Source organism: Dromiciops gliroides, chromosome 2 (genome assembly GCF_019393635.1).
Source record: "Dromiciops gliroides isolate mDroGli1 chromosome 2, mDroGli1.pri, whole genome shotgun sequence".
Lineage (NCBI taxonomy): Eukaryota > Metazoa > Chordata > Mammalia > Microbiotheria > Microbiotheriidae > Dromiciops > Dromiciops gliroides.
Genome location: NC_057862.1, coordinates 476,950,448 through 476,974,693, shown reverse-complemented (window position 1 = coordinate 476,974,693; position 24,246 = coordinate 476,950,448). Strand labels below are relative to the sequence as shown.

Genomic DNA, 24,246 nt, shown 5'->3' with positions numbered 1-24,246 from the left:
CTGATATAGGTTATATATGTACAGTCACATTAAACATATTTCTGCTTTAGTCATGCCCTCTCAGTTCCTAATGAATTCTCTCAAATGCTGGGGCTGACCACAACCCTAGATCCTTTCGTTCAAAGGCCCCTTTTGGCAAATCAGGAAACTGTAGCCTTGAGAATCAAAGTGATTGGCCAAGATCACCCAAGTTAGTGGCAGGGGTTTCCCCCAGATTATCTGTCTCCAAACCTAGAGCTCTTTCTTTCTGGACAAACAAGTCAGGACTTTGAATAGGATCCACTAGTCCCAGCTGGTTTTTTTTTTCTTTAACTCCAACTACCAGATCTGGGGAACTCGATATGAGTAATAGACAGACTAGGGGAGTCTGAAGGTCAGTTAGTATATAGCTGGATGACCCCAGTGTTCTTTCTGGCTTCTTATACTAGACCACAAATTGTAGTTCAAAGTTCATTCCATCCATCCATCCACTCATTCAATAAACATTGGTTAAGCTTGTGTCCGGGCAGCTAGGTGGTACAGGAGCTAGAGAGTTGGGCCTAGAATCAGGAAGATATCCTGAGTTCAAATGTGACCTCAGACTCTGGACATGTCACTTCACCCTGTTTGCCTCAGTTTCTTCATCTGTAAAATGAGTCAGAGAAGGATATGGCAAACCACTCCAGTATCTTTGCCAAGAAAACCCCAAATGGGGTCACAAAGAGTTGGACATGACTGAAAAACAACTGATTGAATACTGAAGTATGTGTAAAGCACTGTGCTAACCAAAAGGTTGAGATACACAGTCATATAAGACCTGGTCCCCATTTAATGAACTCTGGTGAAAGGCAGGGCCCACACCCTCTAATCTCACATTAGAGAACTAAAGGCTCCATATTCTTGCAAGTAGGGCTTCTTCCTTGTCCATATACATATTGAAAGTGTTCTCAGTCCTTCCTGGCTACTGACCCCGCCCCCATCTCTCACCTTCAAAATAGGAGCCCAAATTGATCTCCTCCAGGAAATCTTCTCCGACTGACCTTACCCAGCTCCAGTCACTTCTACATTGTCTCCCTAGTGTATTTACAATAAATTATCTATTTGCTAGGTTAATCAATCAATCCACAAAAATTACTAAGTGTCCAGTATGTACCAGGCATTCTCTTAAATACTAGAGAACAAAAAGACCAGTTTTCAAGGAGCTTACAGTCTACTGGAGTAGACAACACGTACATAGACAAATATATAGAGGATAAATATGGAAAAGTTTAGAGAGAAGCCCCTCGCAGTTCTTGGGTGGGGGGGGGGTGGGCAGAAGCAGGGAAGCCAGACCTAAGAAAGCCTTCCTGTAGAAAATGAACCTTCAACATTCCATGGCTCTTAGAGATCATTTGGTCCAAAGTGGTCATTTACAAAGGAGGGAATCCTGGCCTGGAAAAGTAAACCAATTGGTCTGGGCCTCCCATGGCAAACTACTGGCTGAAAAAAAAGACAAACCCATCTCCTGATGCCTGCGCTCTTTCCACGATACCATACAGTCTAGCGACTTTATTTTTACAGGTGAACAAACAGAGCCCAGAGGGAGGTTGACTCACCCAAGGTCACGGCAAGTTAATGGCAGAGAGGTAGCCCGTAAGATCCTCAAGGGGAACAAGGATCATTTTTTGTTTAATTTTTGTATTCCCAGCACTCAGAACAATGAAAAAATCCTGGCTCCGTGACTCCAGGCAAGTCACAACCCCTTTGCACCTGTGTCTGAGGTTCCTTGTTTGCAAAATGGGGATAATAATTCATGAGAGAAGATGCTAAAAGGATGATGCAGCATATAAATTCAGTTTGGTATTATTAATAAACCAGCAGCCTGACCCTTTAAAAATGAAATTCTGTAGAAGAAAAGTGAATCCTCCACCTTCCCTGACTCAGCCCACCTCTGGTAACATTTCAGTGACTCACAGTTCTTCTAGCAAGCAGAAGAATCCACGTTCACCTTTACAGTAATTCAAACCTTTTCTCAGATATACTGCTCTTAGTAGAGATCAAAAAGAACTTCTCACCAGAACTCTTACAACTTTATATCCTGTATGACGATGAATATGAGCCTAATCATAGATCTCTTAGGAGGGTGAACAAGCCCAGTGACTAAAAAGCAGCCTGAGCTCTTGAGAAATGGAACGAGGTATGTCTATCCAGACCAACGACAGAGGGGAAACTCCAAGCTTTGGAGTCAGAAAATCTGGGTTCAGATCTGGCCTATCTCTTCCTACCTCTGTGACTTGGGCAAATGAGTTTCTTAATCTCTGTGTGCCTCAGTTTCTTCATCTGTCAAAATGAAGAATTTAACTTAGATGGTTTCTAAGATCACTTCTAGCCCCAAAACTATGATTTTGTGAACTCTCCCCTTTTTGAAGAACTATGAGATTACAATATGAGGCAGTGGGTGGTTCAGTAGATAGAGTACTAGGCCTGGATTCAGGAAGACCTGAGTTCAAATTCAGGCTCAGACACTTATTGGTTGTGTGACCCTGGGCAAGTCATTTAATTTCTGATTTCCTGACAAAATGAATCCATTATATTCAGAGAAAAGAAATGGCAAACAGTCACTCCAGTATCTTTGTGAAGAAAACCCTAAATGGGGTCATAAAGGGTTAGACACAACTGAAAAATGACTGAACAACAAAAAAGATCACAGTTGGTATATAGATAGCCTGGAGTCAGGTAGATCCGAGTTCAAATTTGACCTGATTCTAGCTGTGTGACCCCAGAAAAGTCAGTTAACCTCTGTCTACTCAGAATCTTCGACTGTAAAATGGAGATAATAGTACATACCTCCTAGGCTTGTTCTGAGGCTAAAATGAGATGATGTTTATAAAGTGCTTAGCACATTGCCTGCCATGCTTATTCCCTTTTCCTCCTCCTTCCCCCTTAACTTAATTCAAGATGAATTTATAATTTTCAAGCCCAACTACTCTTTTTTTTTGGGGGGGGGAGGCAATGAGGGTTAAGTGACTTGCCCAGGGCCACACAGCTAGTAAGTGTCAAGTGTCTGAGACTGGATTTGAACTCAGGTCCTCCTGAATCCAGGACTGGTGCTTTATCCACTGTGTCATCCCCAAGCCCAACTACTCTTGAAGCAATATGTAGTTTATTAGAATATAAGAAGAGTAGGTAGCAGGGTGAGTGGGGAGAAATTCCTGTAAGCTGGAATTTGGTAATGATTTGTGGGTCTTTATAATGTTGGACCCACACATTTTCCCAGAGTAAAATTCTCAACAGGATCTTTCAAGTAGGCGTATCAGAGAAACTGGACTATTCCTGTAATGCCTGTGAGGGAAATGTGTCCCGTTAACCAGTGCAACTGACGGGTGCCACCCTGTACAGGGCTGCTTGTTGGCAATAGTGGCTCCAATGGTCTGAGCAAGGCCTTTTTTTGTCCACTTGATGCCTGAGCCCAGCCAGAAAGCACGTAGGAGGCCAAGGCAGCAGGAGGTGGGAGGCGCCTAGCTCAAGCATTCTGAACATTCATAAGAGGAAAAAAAAAAGCCAGATACAGTCTAGAAGAGAATGGGAAAAATGGTATTGATTCTCTGGCATATCCAACTCAAAGCTGGAGATGACAGACTGATAGCCAAGTAGCTACTCACTTCTGCGAAATGATAAAACCCTTTGAGTTAATTAGGCATTTATGGAGTACTCTAGAATAATAATCCTTCTATTTGTACAGGGCTTTGCAACTTGGTAAGTCATTTCATCTTCACAGTAGTGCTATAATAATGTTAAGACAGAGAAAGAGATAGGGAAGGCACAGAAAAATTAGGAATGACAACCAGGGGTTCATTCCTTTGACGTACACAAAGGGCTTACCAAATATTATCTCACTGGGATCTCACAACAACCCTGATACTTGTGTTGTTATTATTCTCATTCACTATACAGGTGAGGAAACTCTGAGAGAGTAACTTGACTAGGTCACCCAGCTGGAGCTAGCTCCAAAAGGCAGAACCCATAGTAAAAATTTCAGTGTGAGTGTTCACACCTCAGAAATGGATAAATTTATAATTTGGGCTTGATTTTTATTGATTGTCTAGACCTAAGCAATGGAAATTAAAATTACAAATGTGTCATTCATAACTTTGTTTTTTCTTTCCCAGTGAGCCAATTGTTAATCATTTATCAGCACACCTTTGGTTTGAACCCAGGTCTTCCTAATTCTGGTAAGGGAATGCTGGTCATAGAATTTGGAAGACGAGTTTTAATTCTGTCTCAGATACCTACTTACTGTGTGACCCTGAGCAAGTCACTTAGACCTCTTTGAACCCCAGTTTATTTCTCTGAAACATAAGGATATTTTCAGATAATAATAGCACATGTAGTACAGGGTTGTTGTGAGACTCAAATGAGACAATATACTGCATATAAAGCAGTTTGTAAACCTTCAAGCATTAAATAATAATGATTTATTATTATAATTATAACATTTATAAATATATATTATAATAATTTATAATAGTAATATTTTTAAATGTATTGCCTCTCAAATTACTTTTCCAAGGTCACATAGTGACTGGTAGTAGATCCAGGAGTAAAATTCTATTTCCCTGACTCCTTTTCTATACTTTTTAGTATTCCCTTCCCCTTTTAAAGCAGTTTTGATATTTTTTCTTCTTTTGCATCATTCATTTCCCAGTGACTCTTCCCAGATCCTACAGAACCTTCTCTTGTAACAAATACATACGGCTAAGCAAAACAATGAACCCATTTGAGGACGTATGCCTCATTTGCACCAATAATTAACCACTTCTCAGCCAAGAGACAGGAGGCACTCCCTGAAAACATATGACTCCTTCCTCTCCTATTGACCTCAATTTCTCTCCCTTCGAAAAATGACGATCTCATTCTCTGACTTTGGATTCCTGGGAATGCTGTGACATCCATAACAGTAAGGAAACATCTACAGAAATTCTATGGGGACTTAGTTCTAGATTAAGTTAAGCCACTGAACTCTCAGTTCATCCATTTTTATTCTTGTGGCTTCTGCTATAAGGCCATTTTTTTCTAGGCCCATCCTCTTCCCTGGGCACTAATACTATATTTCCAAATGATTACCAGACATTTTGAAAATGCAAAAATCATTTCTAGCTAGCTTTTAGATACGCTTTATAATTTATTTTGCCTGCATCTCTACTTTTCAAATTGTTTCCCTTATGTTCATTTTACCACTTGTTTTCAGTTACTCAGCACGGGTTTTAAGCCATGAACCATCAGATAACTGAGACAAGTTCCTGTTTACCCAGGCAATCCCATCCTCTAACACAACACTCATCTATGACAATACTGAGATGCTGACGAGGGTAAAGGGCCATGGCAGGGACAGCCATCTCCTGTCAGGCCCTAGAAGACGGGCACAACTGCTTTAGCAATGGGAGTCCCAGGTTCACTCAACAGGCAAACCTATACAAGCAGCACCCAAAGGGCAACAAATACTTGGGGGAGGAAGATGAAGCTGAAACACTCCCTCCCCAAGGGAAAGGAATGAGAATACAGTAGAGGTGAGAACAGAGAAAGAATAAAGGTCATTGCTCTGATACATAGCACATCAACTCCTGGAGGTTCCTTACATTGCTGAGGCTGAGGGGTCCTCTCTACCATAAGGTCCAGAAGGTTTTCCATCTTGATTAGTTCCCAAGAGGCTTCCTACTGCAGATTTTCATTTGGATGTCTCACCATCATTTCACAATCAGCATGTTGACAATCAAATTTATCACCATCTCCCCCTCAATTCTCTACCCCCTCCCCCCAATCACTGGCTTCCTGTTATGACTCCTCAGGGGCACCATCATCACAAGACTAGGGCTGAAAGGGACCTCGGCAGAGTGCTAGAGCCAGCTTGTACCAGCTCTCCCCAACTGTTAAATTTTCAATGTGAGCATTCACACCTCAGAAATTGACAGACTATGAATCAGGGTTTAACTTCAGCAAGTGAGAAAGAAAACATTAATATTGCAGATTAAACTTAAAAGGGTGTCGACTATATTTTCTCCAGGAAGTTGGCTGTTAAACATACCAGTGCATACCTTGGAGATCATCTAGTCCAACCCCCTCCTTTTATAGATGATGAAACTGATGTCCAGTGTGCCTTATTTGCCCAAGTTCACACAAGTAGTTAGTGGCAGAACCAGGATTTCAAACTAAATCCTCTGACTCCAACCCCAGCAACCTGTCCACTATACCAACAGTTCCAAAGTATGTTCCATGGATCCATGTGGTCCATGTGGTCCTTGGTCATGCCTAAGGTAAAGACTATTTCCTTAATAATACAATGATATCATTTATGTATTAAAATACTCCTCCCTTTTCCAACCACATATCTGTGTGAGGCCAGATTTTATTTCAACCAAAACAACATAGCATAACAAATTAAGTGTGGAAGCAGATATGAGAATCCAGCTGTTTTCTATTAAGCCAAACATTAAAGAGACTCACAAAAATATGTAAAACAATGCCATTCTTCTCAATTTTTTTTTGTTTGTTATGGGGAAAAATGTCTTTAAAATGTTATTTAAGGGGGGGGGCGGCTAGGTGGCGCAGTGGATAAAGCACCGGCCCTGGATTCAGGAGTACCTGAGTTCAAATCCAGCCTCAGACACTTGACACTTAACTAGCTGTGTGACCCTGGGCAAGTCACTTAACCCCTATTGCCCCGCAAAAAAAAAAAAAAAAATTGTTATTTAAGGGGGCAACTAGGTGGCACAGTGTCTAGAGCACCAGCCTTGGAGTCAGGAGGACCCAAGTTCAAATCCAGCCTCAGACACTTAACATTTACTAGCTGTGTGACCTTAGGCAAGTCACTTAACCCCAACTGCCTCACTAAAAAAAAAAAAAGTTATTTAAGTTACCATATTTATTGTTGTTATTTTAGATTAATAAAATACATATTTTTAAAAAATTAATCTTAATTTCTAATAATGGTAAACATTGATATTTATAGCCCACATAAACTCTTTGGGGTCCTCAATATTTTTAAAGAGAGGTTCAAAGGGGTTCTGAGACCAAAAAGTTTGAGAACGACTGCCCTGTACCATTACCGTCTTTGACTTATTTTATTTTTTGATTATGAAATTGAACATCAACAAACATGAACTTTTACATAAAGTAAAGAACAGAAAAAGAGGACTGTACCATGGATCTCTATTCCATACAACTTTGTAAAAAGTATATACTAAATTTAAAACCATAGTTCATCCCATTATTCACCAAATCCTGTCAATTTTTACTTTAAAATGTTTCACATCAATTGCTCCCTCTCCTTTCCCAATGTCATCTTTCTACTTTGTGTGGAAAATTAGGCTTGATGAAAGAAAAAAACATATCAAGCTTTAACTTGTATGAATTTTTGTCGTTGTTCAGTCGTTTTTCAGTCATGTCCAACTCTTCCTGACCTTATTGGCAGTTTTCTTGGCAAAGATATTAGAGTGATTTGCCATTTCCTTCTCAAGCTCATTTTATAGATGAGGAAACTGAGGCAGAGTTAAGTGACTTTCCCATGGTCACAGAGCTAGTACGTATCTGAGGCTAGATTTGAAGTCAGGAAGATGAGTCTTGATGATTCCAAGTCCAATGTTCTATCCATGGCATCACCAAGCTGCCCCAACTTGCATGAATAGGGATGTGCAAAAGTTGAATAGACTAACTTGGAAAATAATGAGCTCTTTGTCGCTAGAAGACTGAGTAAAATTTTAGTCAGCACTTTTCAACAATACTATAGAGGGGAGGTTTTTTGGGTATGGCTTGGACTACATGGTCCCTGAGATCCCTCTAAGACTGCTAAAATTCTGAGATTCCACTTAGGCCCTTCTTATTCACACCTAAATGATTTACCATTTCCTAGATAGTCCTCCTGACAGTAGGCCAGGGATATGCTGTAGCCAGCTCAAAACCAGCTGACAATTTTCAACAAGAACATTTATACCTCAGAAATCAACAAATGCTACATATTAGGGTTCGGTTTATTGTTCCATTTATTGCCTAGATTTAAGAAAGTGATGGAAAAAAAACATTTATAATACAGATTAAACTTTAAAGTACATGCCATGGGAACGTTTTTGTAAAGTTAGCTAAGTGTTACCAGTACACCTTTGCTTCAATCACTAAGCATTTTATTAAGCATTTTCTCTGTTCCAGACACTGTGTGATCCAGAACACTTGCCTGTTGTGATACATCTGGAACCCCACTGTCAGATTAATATTCTGAAAACAAAGCCTATATTCTATCACTGGGTCCTTCTTTCCTACTACATCAAGTTCAAACTCCCCTGCCTGCCTATCAATGCCCTTAATAAACTGTTTCAGCTCTGAGTATACAACCTTATGTCTCAGAGGCAATCTCCATTCTAGTTAAGTCAAACAGATGTCCCTCATTGTCTTGAGGCCATGGCAAGCTCTTTCCCACGCATGGTGCCTGTGGAAGGGCCACTAGGAACACATTTGAGCCCAAACATTTGGGCTCCCCAAAGTACTTTGAAAAGTGAGATACGCTTCTTCAAAAGGCCAAAAAGAGGAATCACTGGAGGGGAGAGAGGACTAGAGATGGTTATTGCTGTTCTTTCACTGAAATTGTATGACACTCTGACCATGGAGTAAACCAGGAATGACCACCACTGCCCCAAAACCAACTCTTCCTTCAAGGTTCTCTGCCCCTATGATGATCCTCATTGAAATCATTCCCCTTTGAACATCTGCAACGCTTACAAACTGTACCATAAAATTTTGAACTTTATTACATTCTATCTTGTATTGTTCACCTTGATTCTCTCTCTTTTTTCGGGTGGGGCAATGAGGATTAAATGACTTGCCCAGGGTCACACAGCTAGTAAGTGTCAAGTGTCTGAGGCCGGATTTGAACTGAGGTCCTCCTGAATCCAGGGCCGGTGCTTTATCTACTGTGCCAGTTAGCTGCCTCCACCTTGATTCTTAAGCTACACTTATTTACCTCATTGGACTATAAGCTCTTTGAGGGCAGGCATTGTTTCTTCCACATCCCCTACAGTACAGTATGCATGGCAGGAGCATAATATGATATGGTAGTGGACCTCTACAAAATCCAAGCTTTTCAAAGGCTTCTGTGGTACCACCAGCTCAGGGGCACCAGAATATTAGAATTTGGACCTCAATGGCCATAAAATAAACCTATATATGAAAAGAATCCTTACTATAACTTCTTAGCCAGCAAACCATCTCTTGCAACAGAGAATAAAATATAAAAGGATAAAAATGTCCAGCAAAACTAATCAACACATCAACCAAATATGACATCACATGCCACTTTTAATAGCCACCATCTTCTACCTCTATAAAGAAGGTCAATTTGTCAATTCTTCCTAGGGACCAAGTTTGGTTATTTTAATTACATGTCTGCAAATATTCCATGGCCCTATTAAATCTCTTTTTTATAGAATAAGCATATCTAGTTTATTGAACTGATTCTCAAGTTACACGAACTCAAAAATTTGGTTCTAATCCAAGCGCTGTCATTAATTAGCCATGTAACCTTCACCTCTCTGGGTTTTGTGTTTTATAGAATGATAGGATTGAACTAGATAATATACTTTCAAAACAGTTAAAAAATTGAAATTTTCACTTCCAAATTCTCTCCCTTCCCTACCCACTGAGAAGGCAAGCAATATGATATGCATGATACCTGTGAAGTCAAGCAAAACATATTTCTAAATTAGCCATGTTGCCAAAAAAAGGGGGGGGCAAGAAAAATTAACAGAGTGAAAAATATGTTTCAATCTGCACTCGGAGTTCATGAGTTCTCTCTCTGGAGGTACATAGTGGACTAGATAACCTACTTCCAACTTCAATTTTCTGTTATTACTAGCTGGCAGTCTATGATCACCTGGGTTTATTTTTGTGACCTGTTTTATGAGACCACAGAATTTTACCAGCCTACCAAATTTTACCTTGTATTTCCTCCATTTGTATCTCTGCCATGAAAATGTTATTTGCTGTTAGATGGAGGCACCTGAGGCAGAGTGGACCGAGCAATAGGCTGGGAATCAAGAAGATTTACATTCAAATCCTGCCTTTGACACTTACAAACTGGGTGATTCCAGGAAAATCACTCAACCTGCCTGTTCCTTAAGCAGTTTCCTGGGGTTTAATACCCTTCCCAGGTGGCAGCTGGATGCAGTGGAAACTACACTGGGTTTCAAGTCAGGGGCCCTTGATTGAAATGCCACTCCTCTAATCACTAGCTGTGTGACTTCATTCACATCTCCAGGACTTCTATTCCCTCATCTTTAAAATGAACAGGTTGGACCCGGTGACCTCTAAGGGCCCTTCCATCCCCTAAAACTGTAATCCTATGACTCTGAGCCAAATTCCAAGGAGGCTAAGATTAACCGCCAGGAAACAAATACGCCAGATGAGGCAGCTTGGGTCACACTCATCCGGAGAAGGGAGAGAGAAGGGCAAGGAGAATTCGGGTTGGCTTGGTGCCCTGGCCCCCACCCTGGGTAGCAGTGAATGGGCCTGGTGTTTGCCACTCCGAGGCTCCTATTCATGTTTGTCCACACAGAGAGTGACTTGGCTCAGCTCACCATGACCCAAGATACTGACAACAGAGGAGGGAGGGGGGGAAGTCCTCTGGTTACAACAAAGACTAAGGAAAAAGCTGACGCCATCTTTTCTTCTCTGCTACTGTTTCCATCCTACCTCTTCCGCTGCAGCCCCCAAGGAGAGGGAGACAGGAAAGAGTCCAGCTCACCAACCTGTTCAAGAAGGCATTGCCAAAAGCATTGAGTTTCCTGAAGGGTTTCTTCGGGTCTACCACCAGTGCATTTCCTGGAATAATTCCTTCCACATCTCCCTGCATCACCGCAATGAATGAGTCAGTAGTGGGCTCAGGTCCGATTCTCATGCCTGGGAAGTCCTGTTCCAGCAAGTACCTGGCAAAAGGAAAAAGAGGCTTGATGTCAGAATTCTGTACAAGGAACAACTATAATGGCTCACACATTTATGCAGTGCTGTGCAGAGGGTTACCATCATCCTCCCAAGTCACCCTGGCTCACAATCTAAGTATCATCCTTGACTTCCAGCTCCATGTCCAATTATTGATGGTTCTATTGTTTCTACTTTCCCAACATTTCTTGAATATGCTCCCTTCTCTCTTCTGCAACATCCTGGTGCAGGCCTTTATCACTTCAGACCTGGGTTATGGCAATAGCTTGCTGCTCAGTCTTCCTGCCTCAAGCTTCTCCCCTTTCTAGTTCATCCTTCACTCAGTTGTCAAAATGATGTTCCTAAAGCCTAAGTCTGATCATGTTACTACCCTAATTATTCTTCTCCAGTGGCTCCCTATTAGCTCCAGAATCAAGTATAAAATCCTGCTTGGCTTTTAAAAGCCCTTCATAACATAGCCCCTTTCTACCTTTTTTTTTTTATCCATTTGTTACTTTAATAAATATATTTACCCTTAGGTGTAAATGTGTTGGACATCATTTAACAGAATAATGCCTCTACCCCAAGGATTTCTGACCTGTGGCCCATCAACACCTAAGAGTTCCAATGATAAATTTAAGGGGGTCCCGTCCTACCTTTCCAGTCTTCTTACTCCTTAGTCCCCTACCTCCTTACATACTCTGTGAGCCAGTGACAGTGGCCTCCTTGCTGTTTCTTGAACAAGGCACTCCATCTCCTCACTCTGGACATTTTAACTTGGTGTCCACCATTGCCTGGAACTCAGTCCCTCCTCATCTCTGCTTCCTAACTTCCTTGCATTCCAAGTCTCAGCTAAAATCCCACCTCCTACAAGAAGCCTTTCCTGATATCTCCCTAATTAATGTTAATATTTTTCTTCTTTTAATTAATTAATCCTGTAAATATCTATCTTGTTTGCTCTTGGTTATTTGCATGATGTCTCCCCCATTAGCATAAGCTCTTATGGACTGTCTTTTGCCTTTTTATTTTCGTATCCCTGGTGCTTAGTGGAGTGTCTGGAATACAGCAGGTACATAATAAATGCTTGTTGACTGATTTTAAAAGTATCCTCCCTTAAATTCTCTTACTTATTGAAAAAACCTCTGCAATCAGTCATGATCACCATTTCACAGAAGAAGAAACAAGCTCAAAGAGAAGTGATTTGCCCAAGGTCATGCAACTAGCAAATAAAATGGGGAATCTGAACCCAGATCTTCTGCACCAAGTCTAGTGCTCTTTTCTGTTATTCCATAATGCCAAGAAAGATCCCATAAGAGGCAATTTTAGGCCATTTATCCACTCCAATCCAATCCAAGACTCATTCACTGAGCACCTACTACCTTCCATGCACTAAAGGGAGATTAAATTATACAGGAGCAATACAGTTTGTAAACAGAAATACAGAGGCTAATCTGAGGAGGGAGAGAACACCATTAAGTAGGAGGAATGGAAACACTTCCTTAGGAAACACCCCTTGTGGTGGAGGAGGCTAGAGATTCTGACAGGCAGAGGTCAGGAGGCAGGGCACTCCAGGTGTGAGGGACAGTCTGTTATATAGGCACGAAGGTGGGAAGATGGAATATCCTTTATAAGGAATAGCAAGTTTGGCTGGAGTACAGAATTTGTGAAGGAGAGTAATTTATAATCAAACAAGCCAGACTGCAAAAAATAACATGGTGAGGAGCTTGGATTTTATCTTAAAGCAACAGTTCTTAACATTTTGGGTGCCATGGACCCCCTTTGGCAGTCTGGTGAAACCTACGGACCTCTTCAGAGAAAAAATTTTAAGTGGATAAAATATATAAGATTACAAAGGGAACCAGTTATATTGAAACAATTCTTTTTTTAAAAAGTTCATAGATCCTGAATTAAGAATCCTTATCCTAGGGACAATACTATGGCTATGAAGGTACCCAGTACTATGTAGTATTTTGAACTTTCTTAGGGGTTATATCTAGACATATGAACTCATCACTGAGATAAGATAGTAGAGGAGTTAGAGTGTTGGACTTTGAGTCAGGAAAAGCTCAGTTCAAAACCTTCCTTTGACATTAGCTATATGTTGGATAAGTCACTCAACTTTCCTAGGCCTCAGTTTCCTTAGCTGTAAAATGGGGGCCATATCACCCATCTTACAGGGTTGGTATGAGACTTTTGAGATAATGCTTATAAAATGCTAAGCAAACCTTAAAGTGATTTATAAATGCAAGCTAGCATTACTCAACGAGGATGACATAAACTATAATTATGTTTTAAAAACAGAAATGATGCCTATATAGACTTTGCTGCTTTAGCTCAGGTTATTTTCAAGTGAAAATTTTGCTGATAATATTAGTTATATTCGTTAGGGCTTGAAGGGAAAAAGGAAAGATGGTGGAATAGTTGGTGTATTATTTGAATTAGAGAAATCAGAGCACGGATGGTTTATTGTAGCATCTGAAGTAAGGGAAGGGAAAAATAAATTGGTTTTTGAGCATATATTAAAAGACTAATCACATATTCTCCTCTGGAATTCTCTCTCCGTATGTGTTCTCTGCCCATACATATTCCTTGTATGTTGCTCTTCCCCATGTGTTTCCTAAAGGGTCAAGTCTTCTTACTGATGCTCTATATATTTTTGGAAGGCTTATTGGGGAAATATTTTGTTACTTCCTTTTTTACTATTTTATTTTATTAAATGCCTCTGTTTTTAACTTTTAAAAAAATTGGTTTTCTGCCTCTGGGAGGCAGTATGTTATGGAGGACAGAGGGTAAGCATGATAGCCAAGAAGACAGGAGTTTAAGGTCCTACTCTGACACGTAGTACCTGTGTAACCCTAGGGAAGTCACAACCTCTTAGGGTACCAGGCAACTCTCTTAGACTATAAATTACAGAGGAGACATGCATCAGTGGAGTGTCTCCATCCTAGAGACTTCCTGTATTGATGAAATCATAGGTCTGCACCAACTTTCCCCACCTCTACCCCCTTAAATGCTACCTCATCCCTCCCTACAATAGCATTGCTCATTCCTTGACATCTTTGCCTCTGTTCCTTCTGATCAATACCGTGCTACTAACCCAGATCTCTTATCACCAACAGGAGCTGCTCAAAGAAATGGAGCTTTTGCACAGTTTGCAGGCGGGCAGTGGTCAGTGACACTTGAAAGATGGAATATATGGGCATAAGTCGCCCTAACAACTCTTTTCAGGGTCTAATATGGAAACACGTTTTGCATGATTGCACATGTATAACTTGGATCAAATTCCTTACCATCTCAGGGAGGAGAGAAGAGATGAAGGGAGGGAGAGAATTTGGGACTCAAAGTTTTTAAAAATGAAGGTTAAAATTGTCTTTACATGTAATTGGGGAAAAATAAAATATTATAAAAGATATTTTTAGGGTCCCAAACTGAGAGGATCCTGACCCTTCACACGTGCTGTGTTACCTATGTTTCCATCTTTCCATTTTGAGTAACTTGAGGAAACAAGGTGTGAACCCAAAAATATATACATGGCGATGGCTAGTCCTCAGAAGGAAGATGGGTAGGGGAGAAGAATGAGAGGGGTAGGAAGCTGAAATCAAACAAGGAGAGAGAGAAAGAAAAAACAAAGCAGGCTTTTTGCTGCCATCTTGTACCGACCAGGGAGTTGGCAGCAAAGAAGTCTTAATAGACATTTTCCAGCCTTCACTGTGAAACTAATGCTGTGGAGTCATGGAGCCTGGCAAGAAGGTGAAAAAAAAAAACAAAACAACAGTCTATAAATAAAACTATACTAAAAAAAAAAAAGAACTGCACAAAACAAAACAACAAAACAGAAGTACAGACAATTGGAGCAACTTTGCTGCTATCTTTTAAAAGAAAATTTGCATTTGTTTATATACTTCTTAAGAAACAAACCTTATGTAACAGAATTTCAGTTTTTTTTTATGTATTCCTCTTTCTTATTCTTTATATACTGGAATGTTTGTATTTGTTAATGATTGTTACATTTAGAATTTTAGGAAAAAAGAAAAGAAAAAGAAGAAATCTGGACCCAGCCTTTAAGTGGCTTTGGGGATTTACATACATCTTCAGGACTAGTGACTGTTCAGGCATGTTCCATCAAGGGGAGGGGCTGTGGGTACCATGCATATCTTGAGGTGGGGGCTATGAAAGAGTGAGAACATCTCCAAAGTGCACCTGGGCCCTTTGTTTCAGGAGAATCTCTCACACAAGGCTTACACCTATAACTTAGGGTTTCAAAACAAAACAAAACAAACAAAAAGCAGCCATATCTTGATATCAGTGAGAAGCCAGCAGAAATTGCTAGCCAAAATGTGGCTGATTGGTAACCCCCTCCTACAACGGTCCCCTGGACTACCTTTATGTATAAAAACAGACACAGTAGGCACAGGAAATTAAAAAAAAGACTTGTTATGTGTGATATATATACACGACAAAACCCTTTAGCAGCTAGAAATGGAAATGTGTCAGGCCTGAGCAATTCAACCTCTCTTGCTGCTTACTGAATCTTGCCTGCAGCTGGGGAGTCAGTGTCTCACACACAAAGGAGAGGCCAGAGAAGGAAGGAACTTGACTTTAAAAATCACAGAATGGTAGCAGTGTCCTGGGCTTTTAGAGCTGATCTAGCCTTGACCCCTTCATTCTGCAGAAGAGAGAACTGGGCATGAAGTGATTTGCACAGATCAAAGAGCAGCAAGTTAGGAACAGAGCTAGAAATCTCCAGACTCCCATCCCGGGGCTCTCCAGACTAGACCAAGAGGCTCCCAACTTCTGAATGCAAGGAGAGCAAATGACCTGAAATCGACACTCTTTCTCTGTCCCCCTCTCCGGAACAAAATAAACCACACTCAACTAGTGAATAGTGGTGATTCACACCTGGGCATCAATTCCAGGATTTCCACTGGCTTGTAATCACTAAAGTATTATGAGGACAAAGCAATTTATTTGCATAAAGGTTGCCCAGCAGTTTCAGTTAGGTTGCCATGGCCCCCCTTCCCCAAAGATGATAAACACAGAAGAGCAAGTCCCTGGGGAAACTAGATCTCCACGAGGAAGACTGAGGTATGGGTAATCTTGATCCCAAGAAAAATTAAGAACCATGCTGGCTGTCCCTGAACAGATCCAAACTCTCTTGGGCTATACCTCCTTTATCCTCTCCGTAGGATCCCAGCCTAAGCAAACAAACACTGCTTGAAGCCAGGATTTCCTCTGGTAATGGGATTACTATTAGGGCAAGCAGGAAGGTCCTGAAAACAAAAATAAAAACACCTTCCAAGGATGTTTATTTTCACTTTTCAATAGTCATTCAACATACATTTATTAAATCTATTGTACAGAGAAAACTGTTAAATTGTAGAAGGAAAGATACATGGTTTTAGGGAACATCTAACAAGACAGATTTTGGTTTTTGTTTTTTTAGTAAGCCTACAGCCCAGTAAGTTTTTCAAAAATAAAATCAGAAAAGGGTAGTAATTTTTCCTTTTTTATTGAGCCCAAATCTACCTCTTTAAATTCTCACCCATTGCTTCTAAGTTCTGTCCTAGGTCATGATATAGAATAAGTCCAGTATATCTTCTCCACTGCCACTTACATACCTGAAGGGAGTTATCATATGCATTTTCTCAATGGATTCTCACCACAACTACGAAAGATCAGACAGAACAAGGCCACATTGTTTTCCTTTTGCAGGTAAGGAAACTGAGGCAGGGGCTTATTCCAATCTCCACAGATAGTTAGGGTCAGAATTGGCTCCTGCACTCACTACCCTGCCTTCCATATCTGGCATAACTCTCTTTGCCTACTGATTTGTATACATCACTCCAGTCACTACACACTGTGTGCAGGGCTCAAGCAAGGCCTTGCTGATCATTCTGCTGTCCTGTTCGCCCTGAAGAAAAATAAGTGAGAAGTTTAAATTCTCTCTGTCTCTGTCTGTCTGTCTGTCACACAGACACAGACACAGACACAGACACAGACACAGACACACACACACACACACACACACACACACACACACGGAGGGATTGAACCTGGTTTGCATCCCATTTACCCTGGCATCATATCATACCTATTCCCTAGATGTTGTGCTGTTCTCCCCAAGGCTCTATCCCTCCCATAGCCAGGAATTCTAGCCACCTGTGAAGAAGTCACCAAAGGGGAACATGAGTGGGGATAGGGGGTGGGGCACACATGGCAGCCCAGGTGGAAACAAGAACCAGGCTGAACTCTGCACAGGAGGCAGAAATGGCAAAAGAGGAATATTATCCCCGAAGGATACTGGCCGAGCAGAGCCACATGAACTGTGCCATCTGCGTGCACAGGAGGCACCTGTCCCTAACAATGGAATGGGGATGTTTGAACGCTAAAAACAGAGATACCGGCTTGATTGTCCAGAGCCAGGATATTTCTCCTCCTCAGAGGGTGCTTTCAGGAGCTCAGGAATCATTGGACAAATCATCCCCAGGGAGGCACATTTTGGCCGTGCACACTTGCATTTCTAACACCAGTGGGGGAAACTCCTGGTGTGCTGGGGGCCCCAACTCATCTGTAACCTGTAGTCTTGGTTGTCTACAACACTGAAAGATGAAATGACTTGTCCACAGTCACATAGCTAGTATGGACCAGAGAAGGGGCTTGAACCCAAAGTCTTCTGGAGTGCAAAACTGGTCTTTTATTGACTACGTCTGACCACCTTATATTGAAGAAGTAAATTGGCAGCTAGGTGGATAGAGCACCAGTCCTAGAATCAGGAGGCCCTGAGTTCAAATCCACCTTTAGACGCTTGTTGTGTGAACCTGGGCGTCACTTAACCCCAATTGCTCCCCGCCCTGAAGTAAATTGGGGCCTTTAGGAAGTTCTGTTCCCCTTTAGGCTGTGGGGGTCTTCTTGGGTAAAAGGAAAAGCAGACAACGATACAAAGAAATTAAGATATTGCATTAGGAACTGAATAGGAACTAGATAAGGGTGTTTGAGAAAGGTTTATGTTGTGAGTTCTAATCCTGCCTCAGAACCTTAGTAGCTGTGTGGTGAAGGAAAAGTTATTTAGCCTAAGACTCAGTTTTTTTATCTGTAAAATGGGGACCATGATACTTGTGCCACCTGGGGTGAAGGGGCAGGAAGGGAGGTCCTATTAAAGGCACTTCGTTGTATAGTGGATAGAGAACTGGAGTCACAGTCAGATCTGGGTTCAAACACTAGCTAGCTGTGTGACTCTGGATAGGTGGTTTCACCTCTCTGGGCCTCCATTTTCTACTCTATAAGAGACTGGACTGGACAACTTCAAAGGTCCCTTCTGAATTTAAATCTATGATCCTGTGAATTAGTCTAAAAACACTTCAGTGATAGCTAAGGATGGAAGGGAGGGAGAATTTAAACCCTAAAGAACATAGTGTTGTACCAGCCCGAGAATTTCTGGCCCCAAACTGAGGGAAGACAAACCACAGCAATTAAGTGTCTGTCTTTACACTAACTTCTCAAATTCCAGCTCCAGATAGACCCTGTACTCAGATGATTAGAAAATCATGTGTTTTCCCAGTTTTCTAACTAAATAGACCAAATACCCAGGAACAGTGGAGGACAAGATTGAAGGGCGGCCTGGTATTCTGTGTCAGCCCACCCTGCTGGGCACAAATGAAAAATAAATCCCTGGGAGCCCAGGAGTCCGAGGAAATTGAAGACCCCAGCAAAGTCCCTGTTAAGAGGTCCTGGGCACGTCAAGCTGGAACAGCGTAGACAGGGCCAGGCTGGGGAGAGGCACAGGGCGTCTGGGTAGACCTTGCAGGCCTAGAACAAAGGTCCCACTGTGCCTAGAGCCAAACACACAAAGGGAAAATCTACTGAGAAGCTTCACACACTGCGTCTTTATGGGAAAAGATAAAAATCGCCTCTGTTGGGAGACAAAAACATTCCCACAGACATGTAAAGAAAAGAAGAGTGGATTTGTAGCTGGGTAGGTCCATCCGAGTAGAAGACGGCCATCTCCGTCTATCCCCAGAACTGACAAAGCGGGGACAAAGAGAGGGGAATCTTCCTCCCAACAGGTCAAACTCTGGAGTCAGCCTGATTCCCAGGGGTCCAAGGTCCAAGAAATAGAACAGACAACCAGTGGTCAGAAGATCTAGGGCTGGAGGGGACCTCACAGACCATTTAATCCAATCTCTGATTTTTATTTTATTTTGGGGGGTTTAAATATACATAGTTAAGCTATGTACATAACATACACATACTTAAGGTAAATGTCTGCACAAACACACACACACACACACACACACACACACACAGAAATTGTGGGTTGGAACAGTGAAGAAATGTATCTTTAGTCACACAGAAAATAAAATGTAGTAGTAGGATCAGAACCCAGGTCTTTCCTGGCTCTAGGTCCTGTACTTATTCCACTATACCATGCTATTTCTCAGCTTTAATATAGATGAAATAAATCCTCCTATCTTGACATAAGCCTGCAGGGGGACTTTCTCCGGTGGAGTCACAACAATACAAAATAGTCCAGGTACAAGTCAGAGAACCTAAGTAGCTCAAACTGGCTCTACCACCAATGGATTGAATGCTTTTCACACTTCCATTTTCTGAGAGCCCTCAGGACAGAATTCCCATGCTGAATCGGAACCAGTAACCAAGAAGAAGTCATCATTATTAATGCCCCTGTTCCAAGGACTTGTGCTTCCTCATATCCTACTCAGGACCTCCAAGAGGTTGAGGAGGAATTACAGGATGGCTGTCCACAGACTAGCATCTGGGCCCCACTCTGCATCTTTGGCAGGCCCAGGACCTAGAAAAGAAGTCACACCAAGTCAGGGGAAGGTACAAGGGATCCGAAAGCCTAAAAGAAGAATGACAGCTCAGAATCTTCTATAAGGATGTTCTTGGATCCAACCCAAACTGTGTCTACCTTTCTCTTTTCCTATAGTTCATCAGAGAAGTAGCGTTTTTGGTGAAATAATGTGGAGGGAAAGGGGGATGGAAGTGGGCATGGTAGTAAAAAATTGTGCTATAATACTCCAATGATGAGTCATCACTGGGAACGAGACAAAGAATGTCGTGAAGAATTAAAAGAGGAAGATGGAGAGAAGCCTGCATAGCTGCTTTTCCCTCATAGGTATGTGGGTATATTATTTAAAAATAAATAAACTCCATCAGCTTCTCATTGCCCAATGGCAAGGATATAGGTACAGATGGAACATATGACATAAGAGATTTGGAACCAATCTCAACCGGGGGCAGCACTGGCAGCCTAGCTTCTGGCATGGAGCACTTGCCAATCTGTGCCCCCCCACCCCATATCAAACCTCTCGGTGCCCTCTAGTCAGCAGTGCCCTGAAGTACAGCAATGCCTCCCTGTGGATACCTACGTGGGTACTGCAAGCATATGCTCATATCCTAAGGAATAACCCTCAGCAAAATCCACCTCTGTGGCAAACAGGACCCAAGGAGGCAACAAGGCAGGACAATCTGTGGGTAGGCGGATTACCTGGGAGATAGGGACTCACGGCCGAGTGTCTGGAGAAGAAAGGCTAAGAGACTGCTGGTATACGAGTGATCCCTAACTAGTATATTAGCAGCAGGCTGCACTAGCAGCAGAGAACAGAGGCTGGGCCAATTTGTTGTTTATTTTATTACTTGGGTGGCTGGGCCTTCGGCCAGGGAAGTTATTTCAGGCAGAGACCACAGCTTGTTAATTAATTATTAGAAGAATGTTCTTATCTGCATGTACTTCCTTAGGCAGGCAATAGACCTAGTGGCAAGAGCATATAATTACAGGCAGACACTTAGGAGAGAGCAAGCTAGTGGTCAAGAGAATAGGGGAAGAAGAGGCAAGTCCTTGGTAGCCAGATACAGGCTTCCTCCATGTAGGCTGGGCATTCTAAGGACCTGACTAAGAGAAATCCTGTGTAACAGGAGAAGCTGAGATAGAGGAAAGAACAGGAACACACAGCTGGGTTCCTGGGCCACTAGCTTCCCCAGGAGAAGGAAGTTTGAGCAGGGGTGAGAGGCTCTGAACAATGACACAGTGAAGTCTTCTACTGCCTCCCTGGGCCACAGATACCACTGGGCTGGCAGCATCTCTTGGTGTACACGGAAGCTCTCTGCCACAGAAGGCCTGCATCTGCACAAGAGCAGGGGTCTTGAACCAGTTTTGCATAATGGATTTCCATTGGCAGTGGGTGAAGCCTATGGTAATCTCTTCTCAGAATAATGTTTTTAAATGTGCAAAATAATAAGATAACAAAGAAAACTAATTATTTTGCAATAGCTATTAAAAACAACAACAACAGCAGCTTCACAGACCCTAGGCTAGTAACTGCTGCATTAGAGTCTTTCTAATCCCACTATTGTTAAAAAGGGGGATTCAGCCTAATTTTGAGAGTGGGCAAAAGGCCGGGCTCTATTCTTCTCAGGCTCTATCGCTTGTCTCAGAACAAGAAGAATTTGTGATGACCATCTCCTCCAGACACAGTACCATAGCCAGAGATGACTCAGGCAGCCAGCGGGGGCCAGGGGGAATGGTATTTAATGTGGAAATTTTTCATAGTACAAAAGTACTTAACTGAGACCACTTCTCTCTGATTTCCTTAGGTTCCCTTAGCCTCTCTCAGATGCTGCCCTCAAGTTTCACTGGCTTCTTGCCCCTCTAGACATCTCTCAGGAACTGGCACTTGAAATGAGGGCATAAACCTGACCTTAAGGGGAAGGGTTAGAGGGAAGCTACTGGACCAGGAACCCAGCTGTCTTCCTGTTCCTTTCCCTTGAGGATGAACTCAGGCTGCTCTGAAATACAGCTTGGGGAAAACCAACACTGGCTTCCACAAACCTCAAAGGGCAAGAGCTGGTCTGCTTCTATTACCCAAGCACCCTTTCTTGTCAGGCTTTTAGACCCATCCTACTCCTGTGAGCCTAATGCTGGCAAATAGTAATTAATAATAATAATAATTCATTTATATAATACTGTAAGATTTACAGAGCCCTTTATATGCATTATTTCTTAGGAGCCAATAACATTATGAGATAGGTCCTACAGGTATTATCTCCACTTTATAGAGAGAAATGAAATGGATTAGAAAGGCAGTATGGTATAGTGGATAGAGTGCTGGACTTGGAATTGAGAATCTATCTTTAGACATACTAGCTGTGTGACCTCAGTTTCTTCACCTGTAAAATGAAAAAAAAAAATAATAGCACCTACCTCACCTGGTTTTTGAAAGGTTCAAATGATACAGCATCTACAGTGTTACAGAAACCTTAAAATGCCTTAGAAATGAGCTATTGTTATTATTAAAGTGACTTTCCCATGGTCACGTAGTGACTAAGTGCTTCAGACATGGGATCTGCCATCAGAAAGATCCAAGTTGATATTCCTCACAATTCCAATAGGCTGAAATCACATAGAATGGTCTCACAAGCAATTTTTTTGAAATTCCCAGGTGAACTGGTATCTCTAATTCTGAGCTTGACCTGTCCCAAAAGTTAGGCGTTATGAACATATCTTCAGAGACAACTGGAGAACAAATAGTCGCAAATCCAGACTAATGTTCCTATCCTTATTTCATAAATGTAGCTACCCAGTAGTTCCTTGGCCTAAAACTAGGAAACCTGGTCATAGAATCTTAGAGATTATTGGACTAGTAGAGGGGATGCCATTAAGAACAATTACTTATTAAGCAACCACTATGTGCTAGGTACTGTTCTAAGTGCTTTCCAAATATTTTCTCATTTGAGGGAGGGAAGGGAATAAACATTTATATGGGAGCCACTATGTGCCAAACATTGTTAAGCCCTTTACAAATATCATCTCATGTGATCCTCACAACAATCCTTTTGGGTAGATGGTATTATCACCCCCATTTTACAGTTGGAAGAAACTGAGGCAGAAGGTAAGTGCCTTTCTCAGGATCACACACACACACACACACAAAATATACACACACATATACATATATATACATACGTATATATGTGTATATATATACATATACACCAATATATATGTATATACACACATGTATGTATGTATATATATGTATATATGTGTATGTGTATATGTGTGTGTATATATGTGAGACTCAAAACCAAAGCTGAAGCCACCATAAAAAAGATCATTCACCCAGCCTCCAGTGAATGGAAAGCTCACTGCCTCATATTTACCAGCTCTGGTTAAAAATTTTTTTCATGAACGAGACCAAAATTTTCCTCCTTGTTAGTTCTACCCATTGGTCCAACATCCACTCCCTTGGGGTTATACAGAAAAAGTCAACTTCTTTTTCTATTACAGCTCTTTTTTTTTTAAAAGATTCTTTTATTGAAAATTAATATGTGATTCAGTATAACCATTTCACTAAAAATGATAGAACTATCCTAGAGAAGAAAAATATTGACTGGGGGAACTGCATACAGTGACAAGGCAGACTTCCTATAGTTACAGGATAAATATTAACAGCATTTTTGAGCCAATAAGACAACAAGATAGCTCTTAAAATATTTGACGATATCTACCGTTTTCCCTTGGTCTTTCCTTTTTCAGACCAAATCTCTCCAATCCTATAACTATTGTGGTAGCTGCCCATATTCCCCACCTCCCTGACAAAACTGAGTTAGCTGATGTCCCCCTTATTTATTTATTTTTGAGGGGCAATGAGAGTTAAGTGACTTGCCTAGGGTCAAACAGCTAGTAAGTGTCAAGTGTCTGAGGCTGGATTTGAACTCAGGTCCTCCTAAATCCAGGGCCAGTGCTTTATCCACTGCACCACCTAGCTGCCCCTGATGTCCTCCTTATTGAATACACTATACAAGATCTAGTTAGTCTACCACAGAGTACTTTCAAATTTCCAGCATCAGGTAGTATCCCTTGAACTATAGCAATGCACCAGTCTCAAACCCTGCATCCAGAGCAAGGAAGCTCAGACCTTTACCATCATCACTTATGCTGTGACAAAATAAATTTAAAAAGATATTATGAATGCGAGGATTGCCAAATAATTAAATAGAAAATTTTACAAAGTGTCTACTACTGAGAATATAGAGATTTTAAAATGTAACAGAGTTCCGACCCTCAAGAAGCTTACATTCTTGGGAGGGGGTTGTTGTCATGACAATGATCCTGTAAGGGAGGTAACAGAAACACTAGTGTGGCCATTTTATGGACAAGCAAGAGACATTAAGTAAGTTACTGTAGTTGATGGGTGCTAGCTTACCATCCAAGGCCCAGATAGTTCTTCTGTCCCACATTTTATGACGAATGAAGTATGGAGGAGATACTAGTTCACAAAATCTCCTAAAAACACAAAATATATACCC

The 24,246-nt window shown here is 41.5% G+C and overlaps 1 protein-coding gene across 2 annotated transcripts in view; it reads right to left on the bottom strand.

Moving 5' to 3' along the window:
* EHD3 (EH domain containing 3) overlaps positions 1–24,246 on the bottom strand; it is a 52,414-nt gene that overhangs the window by 24,808 nt on the left and 3,360 nt on the right. For both annotated transcript variants that reach the window (XM_043983109.1, XM_043983110.1), the window contains exon 2: positions 10,749–10,925. In XM_043983109.1, the coding sequence (XP_043839044.1) occupies positions 10,749–10,925 (177 nt within the window). The remainder of the gene's footprint in view (positions 1–10,748; positions 10,926–24,246) is intronic.